General features: G+C 49.7%; 8 protein-coding genes across 8 annotated transcripts; 5 read left to right on the forward strand and 3 right to left on the reverse strand.

Moving 5' to 3' along the window:
* The first annotated feature begins 341 nt into the window (after positions 1-341).
* EJ05DRAFT_449626 (uncharacterized protein) lies at positions 342-3,621 on the forward strand. Its single transcript, XM_033742340.1, has 4 exons — positions 342-494; positions 775-1,511; positions 1,563-1,634; positions 1,690-3,621. Exons 1-4 carry the CDS (start codon positions 491-493, stop codon positions 3,346-3,348), a joined length of 2,472 nt encoding a protein of 823 aa, XP_033603819.1. The 5' UTR covers positions 342-490; the 3' UTR covers positions 3,349-3,621.
* A 112-nt stretch (positions 3,622-3,733) lies between these two features.
* EJ05DRAFT_262164 (CRAL/TRIO domain-containing protein) lies at positions 3,734-5,457 on the reverse strand. The gene is made up of 3 exons (XM_033740271.1): positions 5,088-5,457; positions 4,640-5,048; positions 3,734-4,581 (listed from the first exon to the last, which is right to left on the reverse strand). Exons 1-3 carry the CDS (start codon positions 5,344-5,346, stop codon positions 4,119-4,121), a joined length of 1,131 nt encoding a protein of 376 aa, XP_033603820.1. The 5' UTR covers positions 5,347-5,457; the 3' UTR covers positions 3,734-4,118.
* An 85-nt stretch (positions 5,458-5,542) lies between these two features.
* On the forward strand, positions 5,543-7,558 carry EJ05DRAFT_262262 (DUF185-domain-containing protein). The gene is made up of 4 exons (XM_033740273.1): positions 5,543-5,913; positions 5,967-6,236; positions 6,287-6,491; positions 6,548-7,558. The coding sequence occupies exons 1-4, from the start codon at positions 5,749-5,751 to the stop codon at positions 7,435-7,437; spliced, it is 1,530 nt and encodes a 509-aa protein (XP_033603821.1). The 5' UTR covers positions 5,543-5,748; the 3' UTR covers positions 7,438-7,558.
* Positions 7,559-8,261: 703 nt separating this feature from the next.
* EJ05DRAFT_536155 (uncharacterized protein) lies at positions 8,262-10,806 on the reverse strand. Its single transcript, XM_033749291.1, has 2 exons — positions 10,368-10,806; positions 8,262-10,314 (listed from the first exon to the last, which is right to left on the reverse strand). The coding sequence occupies exons 1-2, from the start codon at positions 10,688-10,690 to the stop codon at positions 8,451-8,453; spliced, it is 2,187 nt and encodes a 728-aa protein (XP_033603822.1). The 5' UTR covers positions 10,691-10,806; the 3' UTR covers positions 8,262-8,450.
* A 241-nt stretch (positions 10,807-11,047) lies between these two features.
* EJ05DRAFT_536156 (alpha/beta-hydrolase) lies at positions 11,048-12,952 on the forward strand (the record flags this gene model as incomplete). Its single annotated transcript, XM_033749292.1, has 2 exons — positions 11,048-11,230; positions 11,282-12,952. The coding sequence occupies 2 exons, from the start codon at positions 11,048-11,050 to the stop codon at positions 12,950-12,952; spliced, it is 1,854 nt and encodes a 617-aa protein (XP_033603823.1).
* Positions 12,953-13,262: 310 nt separating this feature from the next.
* EJ05DRAFT_497924 (uncharacterized protein) lies at positions 13,263-13,826 on the reverse strand (the record flags this gene model as incomplete). The annotated part of the gene is made up of 3 exons (XM_033746609.1): positions 13,263-13,414; positions 13,469-13,702; positions 13,757-13,826. 3 exons carry the CDS (start codon positions 13,824-13,826, stop codon positions 13,263-13,265), a joined length of 456 nt encoding a protein of 151 aa, XP_033603824.1.
* A 187-nt stretch (positions 13,827-14,013) lies between these two features.
* EJ05DRAFT_473885 (prephenate dehydrogenase) lies at positions 14,014-16,535 on the forward strand. The gene is made up of 8 exons (XM_033743488.1): positions 14,014-14,290; positions 14,615-14,675; positions 14,729-14,840; positions 14,896-15,044; positions 15,094-15,245; positions 15,293-15,734; positions 15,782-15,913; positions 15,966-16,535. The coding sequence occupies exons 1-8, from the start codon at positions 14,208-14,210 to the stop codon at positions 16,116-16,118; spliced, it is 1,284 nt and encodes a 427-aa protein (XP_033603825.1). The 5' UTR covers positions 14,014-14,207; the 3' UTR covers positions 16,119-16,535.
* Positions 16,536-16,718: 183 nt separating this feature from the next.
* On the forward strand, positions 16,719-18,026 carry EJ05DRAFT_497926 (Zn-dependent hydrolase/oxidoreductase; the record flags this gene model as incomplete). Its single annotated transcript, XM_033746610.1, has 3 exons — positions 16,719-16,903; positions 16,959-17,588; positions 17,639-18,026. The coding sequence occupies 3 exons, from the start codon at positions 16,719-16,721 to the stop codon at positions 18,024-18,026; spliced, it is 1,203 nt and encodes a 400-aa protein (XP_033603826.1).
* Positions 18,027-18,491: the final 465 nt, after the last annotated feature.

The following is an 18,491-nucleotide window of genomic DNA, read 5'->3' on the forward strand; positions in this document are numbered from 1 at the left end:
TAGATTCGTGCATGACTGTGTGAGTCCTGCTAGATCATATCAATATGCTATCTATCCGACATCAGTAGCTCGTGGTGGTGACGATGGTTGATAAGCGCCTTTGCGTAAGAGATCGAAGCATTGAAACGGTATGTAGATGTAGAGAATGCCATCTAATTATCTGTAGACGTAGAAAGCGATCATGAATTTGGGGGGAGGGGACATGGGGAAGTTGCTGTGTGGGTGAGGCGCGACCCTAGCTAATTAGCTAGCTACTCAGGGGAGGCGTGGGCGTAACAACGTAAGGTATCTCTTGTTGTCTGGGTCTCTCAACCTCAATCGTCACACGCTTATTAGCCTTCACGCAATTCAACTTTCTATCAATGTTTCCTTTTTGTTTGCACACCTTCGTCACAAGCTGCATGCGCTCTTCCACCGGCATATTAGACAAATATTTGTTTCGGCACTGTGCGCCCACGTGTCGCACAGGAAACCAATTCAAAGTCCTGACATGCGTGAGTTGACGTCGCTCTCTCTATTCGTGCTGCAGCCGGAGCTTCCAAGGATCCGCATGCTTGAAAGTTGGCTGCATCCTGACCAAGTGGGGCACATGGCTGCTTCTTCGGGAGCAGCGAGCTTCGTCGCCGACAGATGGACGGATCGTCAAGATCAAATAAAGCCGCCTCACCCACTTCGTCATACCCTCTCCCTCTCTCTCCTACACCTTTCAACACACGCCCTTTGTGCTTATTACACCATCGATGGGAGAAGCTTCTGACGATCCGAGTTTATTAGACAGAATAAACCCATGGGCAAAGTCGAATGTCAAGAGTCGCTCAAAGGCCGCTGAGAAGTCCGTCTTGCCGCTGACCAACCAATCCTCCTCCTCCACCAATGCTTCGTCTTCCTCCGCAGCACCACCTGGATCCGCAACACACAATCGGCTTCCGAGTCACCATGCCGATTTCATTAGCGGCAGCAAGGCAACCAGAAACAATGTTGCAGACGATACATCCTCGAACTCGCCGCCACCTGCCCCTCCGCCCGTCAATACGCAGGCTTCGGGAGCGTCATCTACCTCCTTAGACAATGAGAAGTTGCAGGAGGACCAGAAGCCCGGTTGGGCCTCTCGTCTTCATGCTGGTTCCAAACGATTTATCATTCATACTAAGGATGCCATAACATACAGTTGGATCAATGTCCTACTCATATTCGTTCCCGTTGGCATTGCCTGTAAAGCTGCCGGGCTGAGCCCGAGTATCATTTTTGCTATGAACGCCATAGCTATCATTCCACTGGCTGGTCTACTTAGTCATGCTACTGAAAGTGTTGCCAGTCGCTTGGGCGACACCCTAGGTGCTCTTCTTAACGTATCATTTGGTAATGCTGTCGAGCTTATCATATTCATCATTGCATTGGTTAAGAATGAAATCCGCATTGTGCAAGCTTCACTGCTTGGATCAATCCTTGCAAACCTGCTGCTGATTCTTGGAATGGCTTTCCTATTTGGTGGCCTTCGCTTCCGAGAACAGGTCCGTACTCAAGTACTCTTAGATCGGCTTAAAATCCTAACTCTACGGTAGATATACAACAGCACCGTCACGCAGATGAGCGCTTGTATGCTCAGCCTGAGCGTTGTTAGTCTTCTATTACCAGTAAGCACATCGTGCCATGAAGCCTTTACTGGAGAATGCTAATGTCGTGGTACAGACTGCTTTCCATGCGTCTTTCTCAGACAATGCCAACGCTGACAGAACTACACTCAAGATCAGTCGTGGTACTAGTGTAGTTCTACTACTGGTCTACATTCTTTATCTTCTCTTCCAGCTGAAGTCTCACGCGTATCTGTACGAGAGTACCCCACAGTCTGTCATCGACTTGGAATCACATCCTGGTGTTTTGCATGATATGCTCAACTCTAGCTCGTCAAGCTCATCAGATACCTCGAGCTCAAGCGACACTGATAGCTCAAGCGGCTCTCACAAGACTACCAAGCGAATTAAGAGGATGATGAGGCGTAAGCGTAGAAAGTCGAGCGCTAGCTCGAAAGAAACAACGTCGACACCATCGACCACCATCAATTCTCCTTCGCCTGAGGTCCAGTCGAGTCTAGCTTACTTCGACACACAGCGGAACATGTCCGTATCATCGAACCCTGAGGCCAAGTCTCGTCGCATCTCGATGTCCAATGCGGTTATGAGCGGCGACGAAGCTGATATGGAGACCGAACCTAGGATGCCCAGAACAAACTCAGAAGGCACTACGATCCGAGATTTCCAGCCTGAAGGAGTAGTGTCTCCTTCTAAAAGCCCCGAGAGATCCAAAAGTAAGAAACAGAAGAAGAAGGAGAAGAAGCATCACAAAGGTAAGAATACGACTTATACCGATGATGTACCCGAACCCCCGAAACACCAAGAATCTTTTAGCGGCCTGGCTAATATCTCCACGACTACATCGCCCACAGATGTAGACATTGTTGGACCGAGAGTAGGCTTCGCAGATGAAACCCTCGAAGACTCGATGAATACTCCTGCGAACCAAGCTCGCCGCCCATTCAATATTCGTCAATTTTCTACTCGGCAAGGAACGCTTAGACCAAGTATGCCCACTTTACTCTCGAACAACGTTTTTGTTATGCCACCTCCTGAGAACCCTCAACCTTCTATTGGTGCACCGATGATCCCACGGGTCGCGCACCACCGCCTTCGCAAGACTACATCTCTTCCGGATCGCCTGAACAGACAAGCGTCTCAGGCATCGCAGATTAGACCTTCTGGTCTCCCAGGAACCGGTATACCACTTGTGAAAGACGAGGAGAAGCCCCAAATGTCCAGAACTGCTGCGGTCATGCTACTATTGTTCTCTACTGGTCTCGTCGCAGTTTGCGCTGAATTTTTGGTTGACGCAATTCCTCAATTGACTGAGTCTGGTGGTTCCGGTGTGAGCGAAGCATTTATTGGTCTCATCATCCTTCCCATCGTTGGTAATGCGGCTGAGCATGTCACTGCTGTTACAGTAGCAGCGAAGAACAAAATGGACCTGGCTATTGGTGTTGCAGTCGGTAGTAGCATCCAGATCGCCATCTTCGTCACCCCTCTTGTCGTCATTCTCGGATGGTGCATGAACAAGGACATGACCTTGTACTTCACTCTGTTTGAGACCATTTCACTGTTTGCTTCAGTTTTCGTGGTCAACTTCTTGGTCTTAGATGGAAGGAGCAACTACCTTGAAGGCGCGCTCTTGATCGCAGCTTATGTGATCATTGCTGTTGCTGCTTTTTTCTACCCTGACGAAGAGTCTCAGAGTTCTGTTGGCGGCAACCCCGATAACGGATCTCCACAACTACTGAAAATGCTTCTTCGTCTCTAGGGCGTAGACATGGTATTAAAGGGCCAAATAATACAGGGCCAGGTCAGATGGGATCGGATGAGCGAATACGTATAGGAGCGCATGTTTCATATTCACTTGAGTCTTGAATATTACCTCAATGCAATGGTGCGAATTGCGAGAAAAAGGAACACGAGCGTAGAAGCAGTTTTCCGCGTCTCAGACAGACAGACTTAATTCTATCTTCAAGTACGGTATTGGCATTCGCGTACCTGCTCCCTTTTCACCATACTTCATGTTCTTAGATCTAAAATGTATATGCATGTGAATTCCCATTGATCCCCTACGCCACAACGGCTCGTTCCGCTCATCCGAGTACGGCGGCGGGCGCTAGAGTACACTGACAGCAAGCCGCAAGCACGGTCTTCACCGATGTGACCGACAAGCGAGAATGTGGAGATATATCCCCCAGCCAAACATGAATGGCAACGATAGTGACAAATAGGTCTAACCGACCGGTTGCAAAAAACATCATCTCAATACTGTCAAAGTCTGACAAGAGGCTAATACGAAGTAGCTATACGAGAATGCATGCCGCCGAAACATTTTGTGGTAGTATTGACTAGACATCGGAAGTCCCGCAGAAAGAGAACAAAAGAAGCAACTATTTGCCTGACAATATGTAGATAGATGCGCGCCGGAGCTATACAAGGATACATCTCAGGGAGCATCGAGTAATACGCTGTTCAGAAAGAAAAGGGGTTGGAATACAATAACTGTATGTCTCGTGCCCCATACATGACTTTTTCACTTCACTCGGTCGTAACCGCAACCTCTGTCTTGTCATCCATCTTTGGACCTGTGCCAGCTTCCTCGAGGCTCTTGCCCTTACCGCCGTACTGCTCCGGTACATCTGGACCTAATTCCGACACTAGCGTGCTACCGGAGCTCAGAACGGTGAATTTGCGCACGGTCTCCTTGCTCAGAAGCATCTTGGCGGCCGTGAACATCCAGCCCATGACTGCAGGCACGTTGATGAAGAACTTGCGTGATAGTGTCTCCGGGTAGTATGCGGAGAAGGTGTCAACGGTGGCCTTGACGGCGGCTTTGACAAGAGGGTCTTGGCGCAGGAAAGACACGGACATGTAGTCGTGCACCTGGTATGCTTGGTATGGGTCGCGGCCGGTATTCCAGTCGGGTATCGGAGTGGTGGCGGTTGATAGAGAGAGTTTCTGGAGAGAGAGCTCCATGAGGCTAACGCGCCAGCGAATGAATCTGGATAGAAGTGTTAGTTTATCCGGTTCAATGGGCGGAGAAGGGCAACGATTTGTACTCGTCAAGTACGCCGAAGGTCTTTTTGTTGTCCTTGACCGCGCCGTAGAGGTTGAAGGTCACGACTGCCTTGCCATCTTCGGGAACATCACTCAGGTCGAGAATATAGCCCAAGCCGCCGAACTTGCTCTTGTCGAAAACCTCTTCAATTGTCTTGAGAGGTTGAAACTCTTTGCGCCACTTTAGGGTCTTGAGAAGCTGATCCTTCGCCTTGGAGAGATCATTCTGGTTTGCACGAAGGAACTTCTGGAGGATGAGCTTCGTTTGGAAGCTGTTGTCAGACGCGAGGTGGACGCCCCAGACTTCATTGTAGTCGGCCTCTTTGACGAGAGTGGGCAGTTCAACGACGAATTTTGAGAGCGGGTGTTCGGCGGTGAGGGTTGGCCAGCCGTCGTGGGAGTCTGCAGCACCTGCGTCTGCATCTGTCTTATTCTCCTTGTCTTCAGGACCAGAAGTCAACGGCAGTGCAGCACCAGGCTCCACTTTGGTAGGTTCACCCTCTGGCTCTTTCGTTGCCTCAGATGAGGTTAGAGGAAGGGCGTTCACGGCACCTTCGGTCTTCTGCTCGACCGGGGCTTCTTCCGGCTCTTGCGTGAGTGGGAGAACGGCACCTCCAGAGGGCTCGGTCTTCTGGGGAGCTTCGTCGGGCTTGTTCGTAGCGTCTGGGGATGTGAGAGGAACAACCTCTGTAGGCTTTGCGTCCGCCATTGTATCACACGTGCTTGGAGAGGTCAATGGTACAAAGAATGTGTGAAGGTGAGTTTTGTTGTGAAGCTAAAGTCAACAAATCAACTTTATTTGGATTTTGGTGGTACAAGGGTGATTCCGGGCTAAGTCCGAGGTGGTAGCTGGTGCCGACGACGATAGCTTGCGTGCTCAATACTACGCATATGGTGGAGGAAATGTCATCGCGTCGTGTCGTGCAGATGGATGCACGCGAAGCTTGTCCGTTTGCTAGAGTGGCACCTAGTATCTTTATATGTTTTACTCGCATTCCAAGACAATAGGCTTACCTGTTGATTCAATCCGTGCCAAGGTGTTCAGCACTTCATGTTTGCTGGTGGCAATCCGCGCATTCAACTATAGCTCCTAGAGAGGCAGAAGACTACAATGCGCTCCTCGCATCAGATCGCTTCTTCTGTCTTCTCGTTGGTGGCACGCAGATCACAGAGATCAACACAATGCTCTCGTATCTGCAGGAGATGGCTATCGTCGGAATTCAAGAATCGGCAATGGTCGACTCCGTTAGCAAAGATGCTTGCCAACGCCATTGAGGTGAACCACGCATACCGACCGGGTTGTAAACAATTGCTGATCTGTAACGGCAGGCTACGGGTCCAATCACAGTTGCTGCATACATGCGTCAAGTTCTTACATCCCCGGACGGAGGCTATTACACGAGCCAGACTGAGACTGGGCGAGACCAATTTGGCCAAAAGGGGGACTTTGTGACATCGCCTGAGATATCACAGATATTTGGAGAGCTCATTGGACTATGGTTCTTGACAGAATGGATGTCCCAAGGAAAGAGAAGCTCGGGGGTCACCATAATGGAGATGGGGCCCGGCAGAGGGACACTCATGAACGATATGCTACGGGTGCGTCTCGCAACACGATGAGATACTGGACAAGACTGATGGGTGTAAAGACGATACAAAACTTTGAGCCGATGGCATCTAGTATCGAGGCGATATATCTGGTTGAGGCAAGCCCAATATTACGCGAGGCGCAGAAGCAGTTGCTCTGTGGGGATGCGACAATGCAAGAGAATGACATCGGCTTCGAAAGCCAGAGCAAACATTTGGAGGGGGTCAAGGTCATATGGACCGAGGACGTCCGCCTGTTACCGAAAGGTAGGCCTCAAACGGTGATCTGATCTCATACACTGATTCCTTACTCATGAGTTTAGATGCAAACGAGTCACCGTTCATCGTAGCGCACGAGTTCTTTGATGCTCTTCCAATCCACGTCTTTCAAAGTATCGAACAGACTGCTGATCATGGAGATAATGTCACTGCCCATGAACGGCCTGGTACTCCCACGACAGGGCAATTGAAAGGGCCGACGCGTCAATGGCGAGAGTTGGTGATATCGCCTACGGCTGACCCAGATCCTTTGGCGCCAGACCTGGCCAAGCAACTTCCGGAATTCGAGCTATCAGTATCGAAGAAACATACACCACACAGCCTTTATTTACCAGAAACATCGCAACGCTACAAGGCACTGAAGCACGTCAAAGATGCAATAATCGAAATTAGTCCCGAATCTTTGGCATATGTATCAGAATTTGCCACGCGCATAGGTGGCTCCGATACTCAGGAAGCGCTGAATAGTGCTAAAGCACAAGCTTTCTCGAAACCTACAGCTTCTGGAGCGGCCCTGATACTCGACTACGGTACCATGGATACGATACCAACAAACTCTCTACGCGGTATCAGACATCATGAGCGCCTCTCTCCTCTTGCTTCTCCTGGCGCTGTCGATGTCAGTGCAGATGTTGATTTTGTCGCCCTTGCGAATGCAGCCCTGGGCGCCAGCCCTAACGTCGTGGTTCATGGTCCTATGGAGCAAGGGACTTGGCTAGGTGCCATGGGTATTCAGACGCGTGCGGAGATGCTGATGACGAAGGCGCAGAGTGAGGAGGAGAAGAGAAGGATAGAAACAGGCTGGAAGAGGTTAGTAGACAGGGGTCCACAAGGAATGGGCAAGATATATAAGGCCATGGCGATTATACCATCCATTGAAGGAGATGCTACAACGCGGAGGCCTGTAGGGTTCGGCGGCGATATTTCAGTATAGAAACGTAGCGGACTCCCTCGCATCGTCATGTACAACTACTGCACTCACAGCCACATGCATCCAAGAGGAGAGCCAAGAAATTTCACTCTTGGCATGAGTATAATTGAACCTCCTATGGTCTTCTATATACGAAAAAGCTAAAAGTTTCGTATCCTGAAAAGCGTCGCCTGTCTCACAGGAGAGTCTCATACATTCGCGACCCCGCCAGTCTTCTCCTCCTCGTTCAGCTGCTTGTCGTTCACATGTGGGCGTCCATGCCAAGGCATCACCATCTGCATATGCAGCATCACTCCGCAACCTTTATCACAAAGCCTCTGAATAAGTTCGGTAATCGTCTTCTTATGGATATATATCCCTCATTCGCACATAAACTTCCTGCTTGCCCCCTAACCTTTCCAAAGCACTTGCCAAGTGTTCTGCCAAGAGAGAGCCTCGAATTCTCACGACATCGACGTCTACGACTTTCCTCCTGTCAGTTCTGACGGCCAATCGGCGCAAGGCACCCTGATAACAGTCTCAAGCGCATAAGCATTCCTTAGTAGTCCAGGACGTCCGTTTGATTGGCCAGACCACAGTGATGGTGGGTCCATCTTTTGAGCCGGAACTGGCCGTGCAAGTTTGAGTACCAAGAAAGACATCGGCTCGGGGTTCTCACTGAAATGCCAGCTTGCGTCACTACGTGCGCACGATTCGGGCTTGTAGACTACGACGGGGACGCGCTAGGTCTACTTAGGTCTGGGACAGGGTTGGCGGGTATTGCCGAGAGGGTCGTGTAGCATGTCTGTATCGCATGTGAGCGCACAGAGTCATTTCCGTCACAATGGAAAGCGTTATTATCGTACGGCATACAAAGTTCTATCTAGTGACCAGACATGACCAGGTGCTAGTTCTCAACAATATTTGGCGTAATTTTGAGTTTTATGACTCCAAACACCATCTACGCAATGGATGAGGCAAACCAAGGCTAAGACCAAATCTAGATTTGGAAGGGAAATGTTCAAAAATTTCTATAATCACAACCCAGATTGCAGAGCTTGCCGCAATGCTGCTGCAAGCCTCTGATATTCCTTCAGCAACTCGTCCACCTCTCCTATTCGAACTGTTTTCGCATCTTTCATTTCCATGTACTTTTTAAGTGGTGGTGAGGTCTTCTTCAGCTCTTCCAAGGCCGTCAATGCTTTCACAGCCTTATCGTCTGGAATAGACACGGTCTCTGACTTCGTAGCGAGGTCCTTCCCTATCCCGGTTGCGGTCGCAGTCGCGGTGACACCAGAGGGAGTTGATGTAGCGGGACCGCGACCGAAGCGTGGTATCATATTGATGTTGGCAAATCGATTCAGTGGGTTCAGAGATGTGCCGAGAGTCCGCATCGACTCTACTGCTGCATTACCGGTCGCTACCGGAGTCGTACCAGTTGCAGTTTGAATAATACTAGCGGTATTGGCCGTTGAATTCTTCTCGGATGCGAAAGCAACTCGTTTCCCGCTCCCACCACTCTTCGTACTATCGACGCTTCGTTCTCGTAAGGGACGTTTCCCACCGAAGATATCGGAGAGCTTGCTATCGAGGCGGGAGAGTGGCTCGTCTGGTTTTCCGTCCTCGTTTGTGCTCGCTGCATCTTCTTCCGGCGGTGGCGTACTCACGAGCTTACGTGCATCCTCCAAGGTCTTCGGAATGATGTTCTCATCTGGACCTATGGCACTGTTATTCTTCTGTTGCTCTCTCAATCGTCCAAAGAAAAACTTCATGCTCTCTTCGAGAGTGTTGTTGATAGTATCCAGAGCTTGATCCGCACTAGACTTGATGCTCTCTCGTACAGCGTCACTTGCAGCTTCGATTTTGGTGGTTTGGGAAGTGATGAGATTACTGAGACGCCGCTGTGCTCGGGGCGTTGGCGTGACCTGCCCTTTTGATGCTATTTCTGTGTGCGATGTTGGGGCCTCAGGTTCTTGTGACAGCCCCAAGTTCATAGGGCCGCTCTCACTCCTGGGTGTGGTGTGACTACTAGCTTTATCTGGGCCTGAAGGCAATTCACCAGCTCGCAGCGACGAGAGATCTACTGTCTCAAGAAATGATATAGCAGCCTCCAGATTGACTAGACAATATGCAGCTTCTCCATCCATGCGAGTATTGGCACGGAAACGCTGAATAAAATTAACATTGCTGATGACGTTCACAGATTCGGGCGGTGAGGTGATCAATGTGTATATGAGGGTAGGAAGGATTTCATCCGCAGACGATGAGGCTGGGAAAATCCGGGAAAGTGTCTCGACGATGCTTTTATGAACAGCGGTCAGCTGTTGTAGCTTGCCAAGCGGGTACTGCTCCTCATCCATACGAGCGAGCCCGTTTCTGGCACCCGCAAGCCATTCCTTTATGATCTCTTCGTTTTGAGCCGTGGTTTCACGTAGTTCAGTTGTCACATCTTCGCTAGACACGAGAAGCTCTTTCAATCCTATCCCCACCAACGCTAATGCTGCGATCCTAGATCGAAGCTTCTGATCTCTTTCTCCATCATCAGTACTTCGGTGTCTCCACAGTTTCTCGTATAATTTGCTGCACACGACTCGTTCAACAGCCTCTTCTAATGCTACTCTTTTCAGTTCTAGCTGTCTTCGTGCTTTTCGTCGATCAGTAACCTCAGACGGCGTCAGCATCTCGGATCCGCTACTTGAAGTCCGCGTCATCTTGGGATGAGAGCCAACTATCACATCACCTGAACTTGAACGTGTCTCCCTTCCTATTCGTGATGCAAGCGCGGCTATGTGCGTTCCTATCTGAGAGCTTGCACGAGTATAGAATTCTTGGAACATGTCTGAGAGGGTATCAACAGACAATGGCGTTGGGTGCACTTTGGCCGTAAGTGATTCAAGAAACCTGCAGTGTATTCATGAGCGTGAATTCATAAGTACGGCTATTCTCTAGTTTACCTTTCCAACATACTACGAATCTCAATAGGCAGCTGCTCTAAAGTCGGGGGTCCTTCGACGACTGCATCCTCTGCTTCATCGCCATCGTTCGTAGGCTCGTCATCTTCCTTTGTTGTAAAAAAGTCGACCTTGGCTGCTTCGTCTTCTGACTCTGTCGAAGGAGCTATCTCGTGCGCCAGGATCTCCGGAATAGGATCAGCTCCAACAGTGCTGGCGCGACTTCGTGTCAACGGGCTGTCAGACGTGGTCTCCAGACGACTGAAGCTTTTGGAAGTCTGCAGAGGTCGCGATCGAGAGGCGTCATCAGACGTGGACCTCTGCATCTTTGGACTCTACTAAAACAGTTTTTAGAGAAGCGCGAAGATTAGAAGTGGTAGGACAACAATGCCGGGAAATATTTAGCCTGGCAAGGATACAACATCAGATGCGCACATGCTATTGTCCTTGGGAAGTACAAAGGCCACGCTTGTTCTCATCTGGGTCGCATGGGGAGCCGTTCATTGGCGGGGCAGCTCTCAACTACGATCCATCGGCCGATCCAGGCATACCATGGGACTAACGTCATGCATCACGCTGCCACTATTGACTTCCAACGCTTTCCTTATCACACTTCTGTTATCAAAGATCGTTGTACTTCTCCATATCGCGTACTTATGGTTTGAACAGTCGCATTCCACGACATGTCTACAATGCGAACGCAACACCACGACTGCGCTTCAGCGGGGAGAGTAACGGCTAGGCTCCTACTGTCCTTCCTGGTTTTGTCGCCCGTATCGAAAGCAGAGCGTTCGCATCAGGACGTCCAACTACCAGTCATAGAGCCTCAGATACCTTTACCACCCCAAAGTACCGATCATGACTTTGTTAGTCGGCCTACACTCACTACATGCACCATACGCTAACCCTAATCATAGACCTTAAGACATATCTTCCATCATGGGACCTATCAGCACCCAGGCCTACATAGACGACTTGACATTCCACCCGAAGCCTCTTTGTTGGTTACATATGACGATGACACGACGAAGCACTATACTGCGCCAAAGTCACTCAAAGCTCGAGCTGCACCCTTGAAGATACAAAGATTGGCGGATAGAACAAGGTCAACTATAGATTCTATGCTTGAGACGAGCCGCATGACCGGAAAAGCAGCGGACCTTCCAATATCAGCTTGGGTCGAGGATGAGATCAAGGGCCCTAATGTTACCGATCAAGAGACTGTACTGAGCTTCGCTCGTATGGCGGCTGACGCGTACGTGATAACACCGAGTCAAAGCGACTGGTTACCCGTGGGAGGAGGATTCAACTATACCGAGGACTTCGGCTGGGAGACTGATGGGCTTCGTGGCCATATATTCGCAGACACCGACAATCGGACCGTTGTGATTGGCCTCAAAGGTACCTCACCGGCTATGTTTGACGGAGCTGAGACCACGACGAACGACAAGATCAATGACAATTTGTTTTTCAGCTGTTGCTGTGGGCAAGGTGGTCAATTCATGTGGAAACGCGTCTGTGACTGCCAGATGGATACGTACCAGTGCAACTCCACTTGCTTGACCAAAAGCCTCCGGGCAAAAAACCGTTACTACTACGCGGCACAAGACTTGTACCACAACGTAACAGCTTTGTATCCAAATGCGGATGTATGGTTGTCTGGTCACTCACTCGGAGGCGCTGTGAGCAGTATGCTTGGACTCACGTTTGGTCTACCGGTCGTTTCATTTGAGGCGGTCCCAGAAGCTATGCCTGCTGCCAGGTTGGGTCTACCAGTACCTCCTGGCGATACTGTTGGCAGTATGTCAGCACGGGCAAGCACAGGGGGTTTCCATTTTGGGCACACCGCAGACCCTATATATATGGGGCTATGCAATAGCGCAAGCTCAATCTGCACCATTGCGGGATACGCAATGCAGAGCGTGTGTCATACGGGCTCTAAATGTGTATATGACACTGTGAAAGACTTCGGCTGGCGTGTCGGAATCGGATCGCATAAGATCGTCAGTGTCATATCTGATGTCATCGAGAAGTACGAGGCTCCGCCAAAATGTCAACAGTATTCGAACTGTTCGGACTGTTTTCTTTGGGATTATTACGAAAGCAACGGCACTGAGACGACCACAACAAGACTACCAATCACGACATCATCATCCTACACGCGGACAAGAACCACCACTTGCAAAACGCCAGGTTGGTGGGGCTGTCTGGACGAGTCTACAACCGAAGACAGCACGACGACCACGACCTCATCGTCAAGCACTTCTACATGCAGGACTCCTGGTTGGTTCGGATGTCTGGATGAAACCAGCACGACCACGACCACGTCCATTTCTAGTAGTAGCGGGTCTGCAGCACCAGCACCCACAGTCACTACGACCTCGATCTCTGAACCTACTGCAACATCGTCTTGTGCTACCCCTGGATGGTTTGGTGGATGTCTTGACCCCTGGCCATCTATTACCAGTATGCCAGCTAAACTGACCAGTCGCCCAACGACTCTACCAGCTGCGACGAGCTGCACATCTTCGAAATGGTTTGGGATTGTTTGTGCGGATGTAAAGGGTCAATCGCACGAAGAGATTTAGGCATCAATATTCAAACCAATATACCCCAACAATAAACATATGCCATGATTGTTCATTCAAGCATAACGACATACATAGTCCAGACCCATCTTGTTTAGTACACATAAGACACAGAGCCGAGGTATCAGATGTGCCAGTTGTATATAGCCAAATGTAGTCACTCAAATCAAGTCTTCAAATCATGTGTGAAGTCTTCCATTGGTTTCTATGTGACAAGCGATAAGATTGGAGACCAGGCGGCTGAGGCCGTTCTCCGCGTAATTGTCACGATCCCCGAAATGTGCAGAACCTCCAAGTCCAGACCAACAGATCAGAGACGGCGACCACGGCGACCACCCTTTCTTCTTGTAGAATCGGAAGGGGTAGGGGTCACGTCCTCGATGCGACCTATTTTCATGCCAGCACGAGCGAGAGCACGGAGAGCGGATTGAGCTCCTGGGCCTGGGGTCTTGGTACCGTTACCTATGTCACCATTAGGCACCACAGTCGTATATAGTCAAGTCTTCTTATTCTTACCTCCAGTAGCACGGATCTTTACGTGGAGTGCAGTAATGCCCAACTCCTTACAACGTGCGGCAACGTCCTGGGCAGCCAACATAGCAGCATATGGGGAGGACTCGTCGCGATCAGCCTTGACCTTCATACCGCCGGTGACACGGGAGATGGTTTCGCGACCGGACAGATCAGTAACATGGACGAAGGTGTCGTTGAAAGACGCGAAGATACGTGCAACACCGAAGACGAGCTCGCCTGTGAGAAATATTAGCGTCTAGTTCAATGATTCCATCTATACCGAGTTCTCACCCTCGCGGACCTGGGGACCGAGCTGGATGTTCTCTTGCGCAGCGCGCTCGACCTTCTTCTTTGGTGGCATGGTTGCGAATTTTGCTGTTGTTAGTTGTCGTTAGGATTAAACGTCCATTTACAAAAGGTGGGCTGTCAAATTTCGCCTCGCTTGTGGGATAGTTTGGCGGATGGAACGAAGTTTATCCGAGGACAGTCCGTGCCCCAAGCACCTTAAAAACTGTCGAAGAACTTTACTCTCATCTTTCAATTCTACACAGCAACTTCGCGCGCACCATTTTCCAGTAAAATCTCACCAATGCACTTTCTTTGACAGCTGCTTGAACGACCACTGCTTTTACTTGCATTTCCGCCATGATCAAATAGCCCTGCAATAGCAAAACGTTACCTGCACTTTGTCGTCCACAATACCCGCGCAGTCGCCATCTTGTCTTGCACTAATCTAGTAGCCATGAAAAACAAGAGCATTGGGATCATCGGCATGGGCGTCATGGGTAAGATGTACGCCAATAGACTCAGCAATGCTGGATGGAGGTAAGATCATCTTCCCAATATCTTCTCACATCGGCATGAAATGGTACGTCTCACTTCCATGTTATCCCCTCACTCTCTATTATGATGACCTGAGCGCATTTGGCTCGAGTATGGCTTGTCCGAAGCTCTGTATCCGTTTTGGCTACAAAGATTAGGACGGAGTCGTCACTGATGTAACTTCTCGCTACCTTATTCTTTTTCGTCTGAATATTTTCATATGAATCCTTCATACACGCATATACCTACGTGGATCAAGCTAACTTCTCGAAAGTTACTGTGAATACTCAATCTAGCGAAAGTATACTGACCTCTGATGCGTATCAGCATAAATGCCAGCGACGTACCCGAGAAATATGAGCAGTTGCAGAAAGAATATAGCGCTAGCGTAGGGCTCCATATGTACATATTTCACATAAAAACAATACTGAGGCTTTTCAGAAAAATGTCTCAATCCTGCCGAACGGTCATCTCGTCTCGCGCTGTAGCGATTATATCATCTATAGTGTAGAAGCCAAGTTCATTAATGAAGTTGTAGCTCAGTACGGTCCTTGTATGATCACTTCTTTCGAAGCCCTAAACATAGCTGATATGAATCACCTCTCAAGCTACGAAGCTCGGCGCTATCGTTGGAGGGCAAACCTCTTGCAAAGCTCCCGAAATTGCTGCTTTCGAGAAACATCTACCCCCTGACGTTCACATTGTTTCCTGCCATTCTCTGCATGGCCCAGGTGTGGACCCAAAAGGGCAACCACTAGTATGCAATAGACATCAATATGTACTCCGGGGTTCACTGACCATTTCAGGTCTTGATCAAGCATCGAGCATCGGAAGAAAGTCTGGCACTCGTGGAGAATATGCTCTCGTGTCTTCAATCAAAGTATGTCCATCTTACAGCTGAACAACACGACCGTATCACTGCAGACACGCAGGCAGTTACACATGCAGCTTTCCTAAGGTAGGCCCAGTACAGTACTCCCTTGGACTATCCTGACTGTTGCGCAGCATGGGTGCTGCTTGGAAGGCCAATAATCAATTCCCGTGGGAGATCGGGCGATACCTAGGTGGCATCGAGAATGTGAAGATCAACGTCACACTCCGCATATATGCGAACAAGTGGCATGTCTATGCTGGTCTTGCCATTCTGAACCCTGCTGCCCAGAAACAGATTAAGCAATATGCCGAATCTGTAACAGAGCTATACAAGCTAATGCTCGGGGGTCATCGCTCCGAGCTATCAGATCGCATCAAAACTGCGGGTGCTGCAGTATTCAGGTATGACCAAGACCAGGACCTGTTACTTGAGGATGAGCTTCTTGACCAATTTTCTCTGGGAGCTATCCCGAAAGAGAGGGTCAGGAATAATCATCTGAGCTTACTGGCCATGGTCGACTGTTGGTGGAAGCTAGGTATTGTGCCTTACGACCACATGATATGTTCGACTCCGGTAAGCATCACTTTGAAATGAGCTTCTATCTTCCTGACACTTCATAGCTGTTTCGAATGTGGCTTGGCATTACAGAGTATCTGTTTAGAAAGCCAGATCTCCTTGAGGAGGTCATCGATACTGCCATAACCGATAACACGTTCCGTGCTGACGACTTGGAGTTCACGTTTGCCGCTAGGGTCAGTTGATTTTCACTTTTATCAATTGTTCGATTTATTGATGTACCTCAAGGACTGGAGTGATCGAGTCAGCCTGGGCCATTTCGACGGATATAGGGCAAAGTTCGAAGACATTCAAAAATACTTCGCACCCCGGTTCCCTGAGGCAACCAAGCTTGGCAACGAAATGATCAAGACGATTCTGGAGAGGACTAGGGAGAAGTAGAGAATATCAAGACTTTGCCATACGATCAGCCTGTCTGGCACGCTAGCTATCTGTAAGACCACGTAGGAAGACGGATCGCTTGGCCTAGGCGGCATCACGGCAGATCGACTATGCTAGCTCCTTGGCGCGAATCGCAGACGGGAATGAGAATGTGTTTACAGGATGAATCGGTAGAACTCCCGTGCACGCTACAAACTTCATGCCAACAGCCGAAATGATAGTTGCAGGCAAGGATGGTAAAAGTAACCGGACTTAAGTGCAGAGAGTCCCTTAAAGGCGATCCGCCGGCCGCGCTAGGGCATCGGGACCGGGCTCATATAAAGCCCGCAGCGGGCGGGTGTGGAGAGCTTACAGTAGGAACGTCATCGTCACTACAGCGCCATCTCCAACCAATTGACATAATAAATGGACTGGGACAGCTGAATCGATGTCGAAGCCTGTTGCGCCTCTGACTCTTCCCTGGGTAGACCTGCATATCTTTCTGATGGCCCGTTAGGTTATGGAGGCATGCAGCACTTATCTTTGTCTCTCCGTCCTCTTCACTGCACACAGAAATTCCATTCGGGCTTCACCCAAAAATACATTCACCACGCTTCGACCATGTCATCTGCTTCGACCAGTAATGCACTCTACGCCGCTGCCATCAGCTCGTCTCAATTGACTAAAGCGATTCCTGAGGAAGCGAAAGAGTTACGACACCATCAGAAGAACGGGAAGGGTTTTCTCAATCCTTGGAAGTCATGGAACGAACAAAGTGCTTTCAAGATCATCTCGACTGTTATATAGTGAGTGTCCCCGATATGATAAATCTACACCGAACCCAGTTGACCCCCGGCGCAGCCGCCGATTCAGCGGTAAGGCGAACACACCAGACACGAAACCTCCTACGGTACCTGTCCACAAGCCTACCTTCCTTCGCTCTCGAAATACCCAGGATCTAAGAGCTACGTGGCTCGGCCATGCCTGCTATTACGTGGAGTTTCCTGGAGGCTTGAGGGTACTCTTTGACCCTGTTTTCACACATCGCTGTTCGCCATTCTCTTTCCTTGGGCCCGCGCGATATACTGAGGCTCCCTGTCAAATTGAGGACATTCCGACAATTGATATAGTCATCATCTCACACAGTCATTATGACCATCTCTCTCACCCGACTATTATGAAAATCAAGAACTGTCACCCTAATGCGCACTTCTTTGTCCCTCTGAACAACAAGGCATGGTTTGTAGATTGTGGCATACACAATGTTACTGAGCTGGACTGGTGGGATGCGAAGGACTTAATATTGTCGAAATCAACCGAAGCCACGATTTTGAAGGCAAAGGAGGCGGGAAATGATCCAGAGACGATAAGTGCGACTATCGGATGCCTGCCCTGCCAACACATGTCTGCGAGGAGTCCATTCAACAAGGCGCATACACTTTGGGCATCCTGGAGTGTAGAGAGTGGTGGCAGGAAGCTTTGGTTCGGAGGGTAGGTGACGATCATGTGTGTTCAAAGTCGAAGGGTTAACAATCAGCCAGCGACACCGGGTATCGCGCTGTGCCTGAGCTACCAGACACCGAAGACGACTACTCACCAGAGTTGAACCTTCCTCATTGTCCGGCATTCGCGCAGATCGGAGCTCTCAGGGGTCCTTTCGACCTTGGACTCATCCCGATTGGAGCATACTCACCACGCTTCATCATGTCTCCAATGCATGCCAATCCTTACGACTCAGTGAACATCTTCCTGGACACGAAGTGTAGGCGGGCGCTTGGCATGCATTGGGGTACTTGGGTTCTTACGGACGAAGACGTGCTTGAGCCACCAAGGATTCTGAGAGAGGCGCTCAGAAAGAAAGGTATAGATGAGGTTGGCGTGTTCGATGTCATCGATATTGGAGAGAGTAAGGAGTACGCAAGTCCTTAGGCGCATTGGGCCTATCTTGGCAGTCATTAGCACTGATGACAGAACCTTGGGCCCTATTTACGCCAATGGGATTGCATTGTCAAGCATGTGAATATACTATCGGTATAATATATGAAGTGAAGATATTCCCTAATACCACTCGAGCTGCATGCTGGAATCTTGGATGTTCTCGAATGATCCCAACTGAGAAATCAGCCATATGTGGCTGATTCCAGGCAAACAGAAATCCTACCTAGCCCCGGTTACCGCCTTCTAGGCACGCGGCTCCGCAATTCAAGGCAACCAACAGAACCCAACTTCCGTTATTCAAGCTTTCAATTCTCTGGGCATTCCATCTCAATTGGTTGCCCCGAGGAGGAAGGGAAACGATCGCTGCCTTCCTGTTGAACTTCGTATGGGTCCCTTGGCAATTGTAGCACTTGTGAGTAGTCAACGCTTGTTTGCCGACAATCGATGCTTGACTTT

Source organism: Pseudovirgaria hyperparasitica (genome assembly GCF_010093815.1).
Source record: "Pseudovirgaria hyperparasitica strain CBS 121739 unplaced genomic scaffold EJ05scaffold_3, whole genome shotgun sequence".
Classification (NCBI taxonomy): domain Eukaryota; kingdom Fungi; phylum Ascomycota; class Dothideomycetes; order Acrospermales; family Acrospermaceae; genus Pseudovirgaria; species Pseudovirgaria hyperparasitica.

Excerpts from the sequence above, each read along its gene's own strand:
- EJ05DRAFT_449626 (XM_033742340.1), top strand. Across the intron at positions 1,512-1,562 it reads GCCTTCGCTTCCGAGAACAG|ATATACAACAGCACCGTCAC; the intron begins GTCCGTACTCAA and ends ACTCTACGGTAG. Across the intron at positions 1,635-1,689 it reads TTGTTAGTCTTCTATTACCA|ACTGCTTTCCATGCGTCTTT; the intron begins GTAAGCACATCG and ends GTCGTGGTACAG.
- EJ05DRAFT_262164 (XM_033740271.1), bottom strand. The coding sequence starts at position 5,346 with ATGGCGGACGCAAAGCCTACAGAGGTTGTTCCTCTCACATCCCCAGAC. Across the intron at positions 5,049-5,087 it reads TGCACTGCCGTTGACTTCTG|GTGCTGCAGACTCCCACGAC; the intron begins GTCCTGAAGACA and ends ATGCAGACGCAG. Across the intron at positions 4,582-4,639 it reads ACCTTCGGCGTACTTGACGA|ATTCATTCGCTGGCGCGTTA; the intron begins GTACAAATCGTT and ends ACTTCTATCCAG.
- EJ05DRAFT_262262 (XM_033740273.1), top strand. The coding sequence starts at position 5,749 with ATGCGCTCCTCGCATCAGATCGCTTCTTCTGTCTTCTCGTTGGTGGCA. Across the intron at positions 5,914-5,966 it reads TGCTTGCCAACGCCATTGAG|GCTACGGGTCCAATCACAGT; the intron begins GTGAACCACGCA and ends CTGTAACGGCAG. Across the intron at positions 6,492-6,547 it reads CGTCCGCCTGTTACCGAAAG|ATGCAAACGAGTCACCGTTC; the intron begins GTAGGCCTCAAA and ends TCATGAGTTTAG.
- EJ05DRAFT_536155 (XM_033749291.1), bottom strand. The coding sequence starts at position 10,690 with ATGCAGAGGTCCACGTCTGATGACGCCTCTCGATCGCGACCTCTGCAG. Across the intron at positions 10,315-10,367 it reads ATTCGTAGTATGTTGGAAAG|GTTTCTTGAATCACTTACGG; the intron begins GTAAACTAGAGA and ends AATACACTGCAG.
- EJ05DRAFT_473885 (XM_033743488.1), top strand. The coding sequence starts at position 14,208 with ATGAAAAACAAGAGCATTGGGATCATCGGCATGGGCGTCATGGGTAAG. Across the intron at positions 15,045-15,093 it reads ACCCAAAAGGGCAACCACTA|GTCTTGATCAAGCATCGAGC; the intron begins GTATGCAATAGA and ends TGACCATTTCAG. Across the intron at positions 15,246-15,292 it reads ACACATGCAGCTTTCCTAAG|CATGGGTGCTGCTTGGAAGG; the intron begins GTAGGCCCAGTA and ends ACTGTTGCGCAG.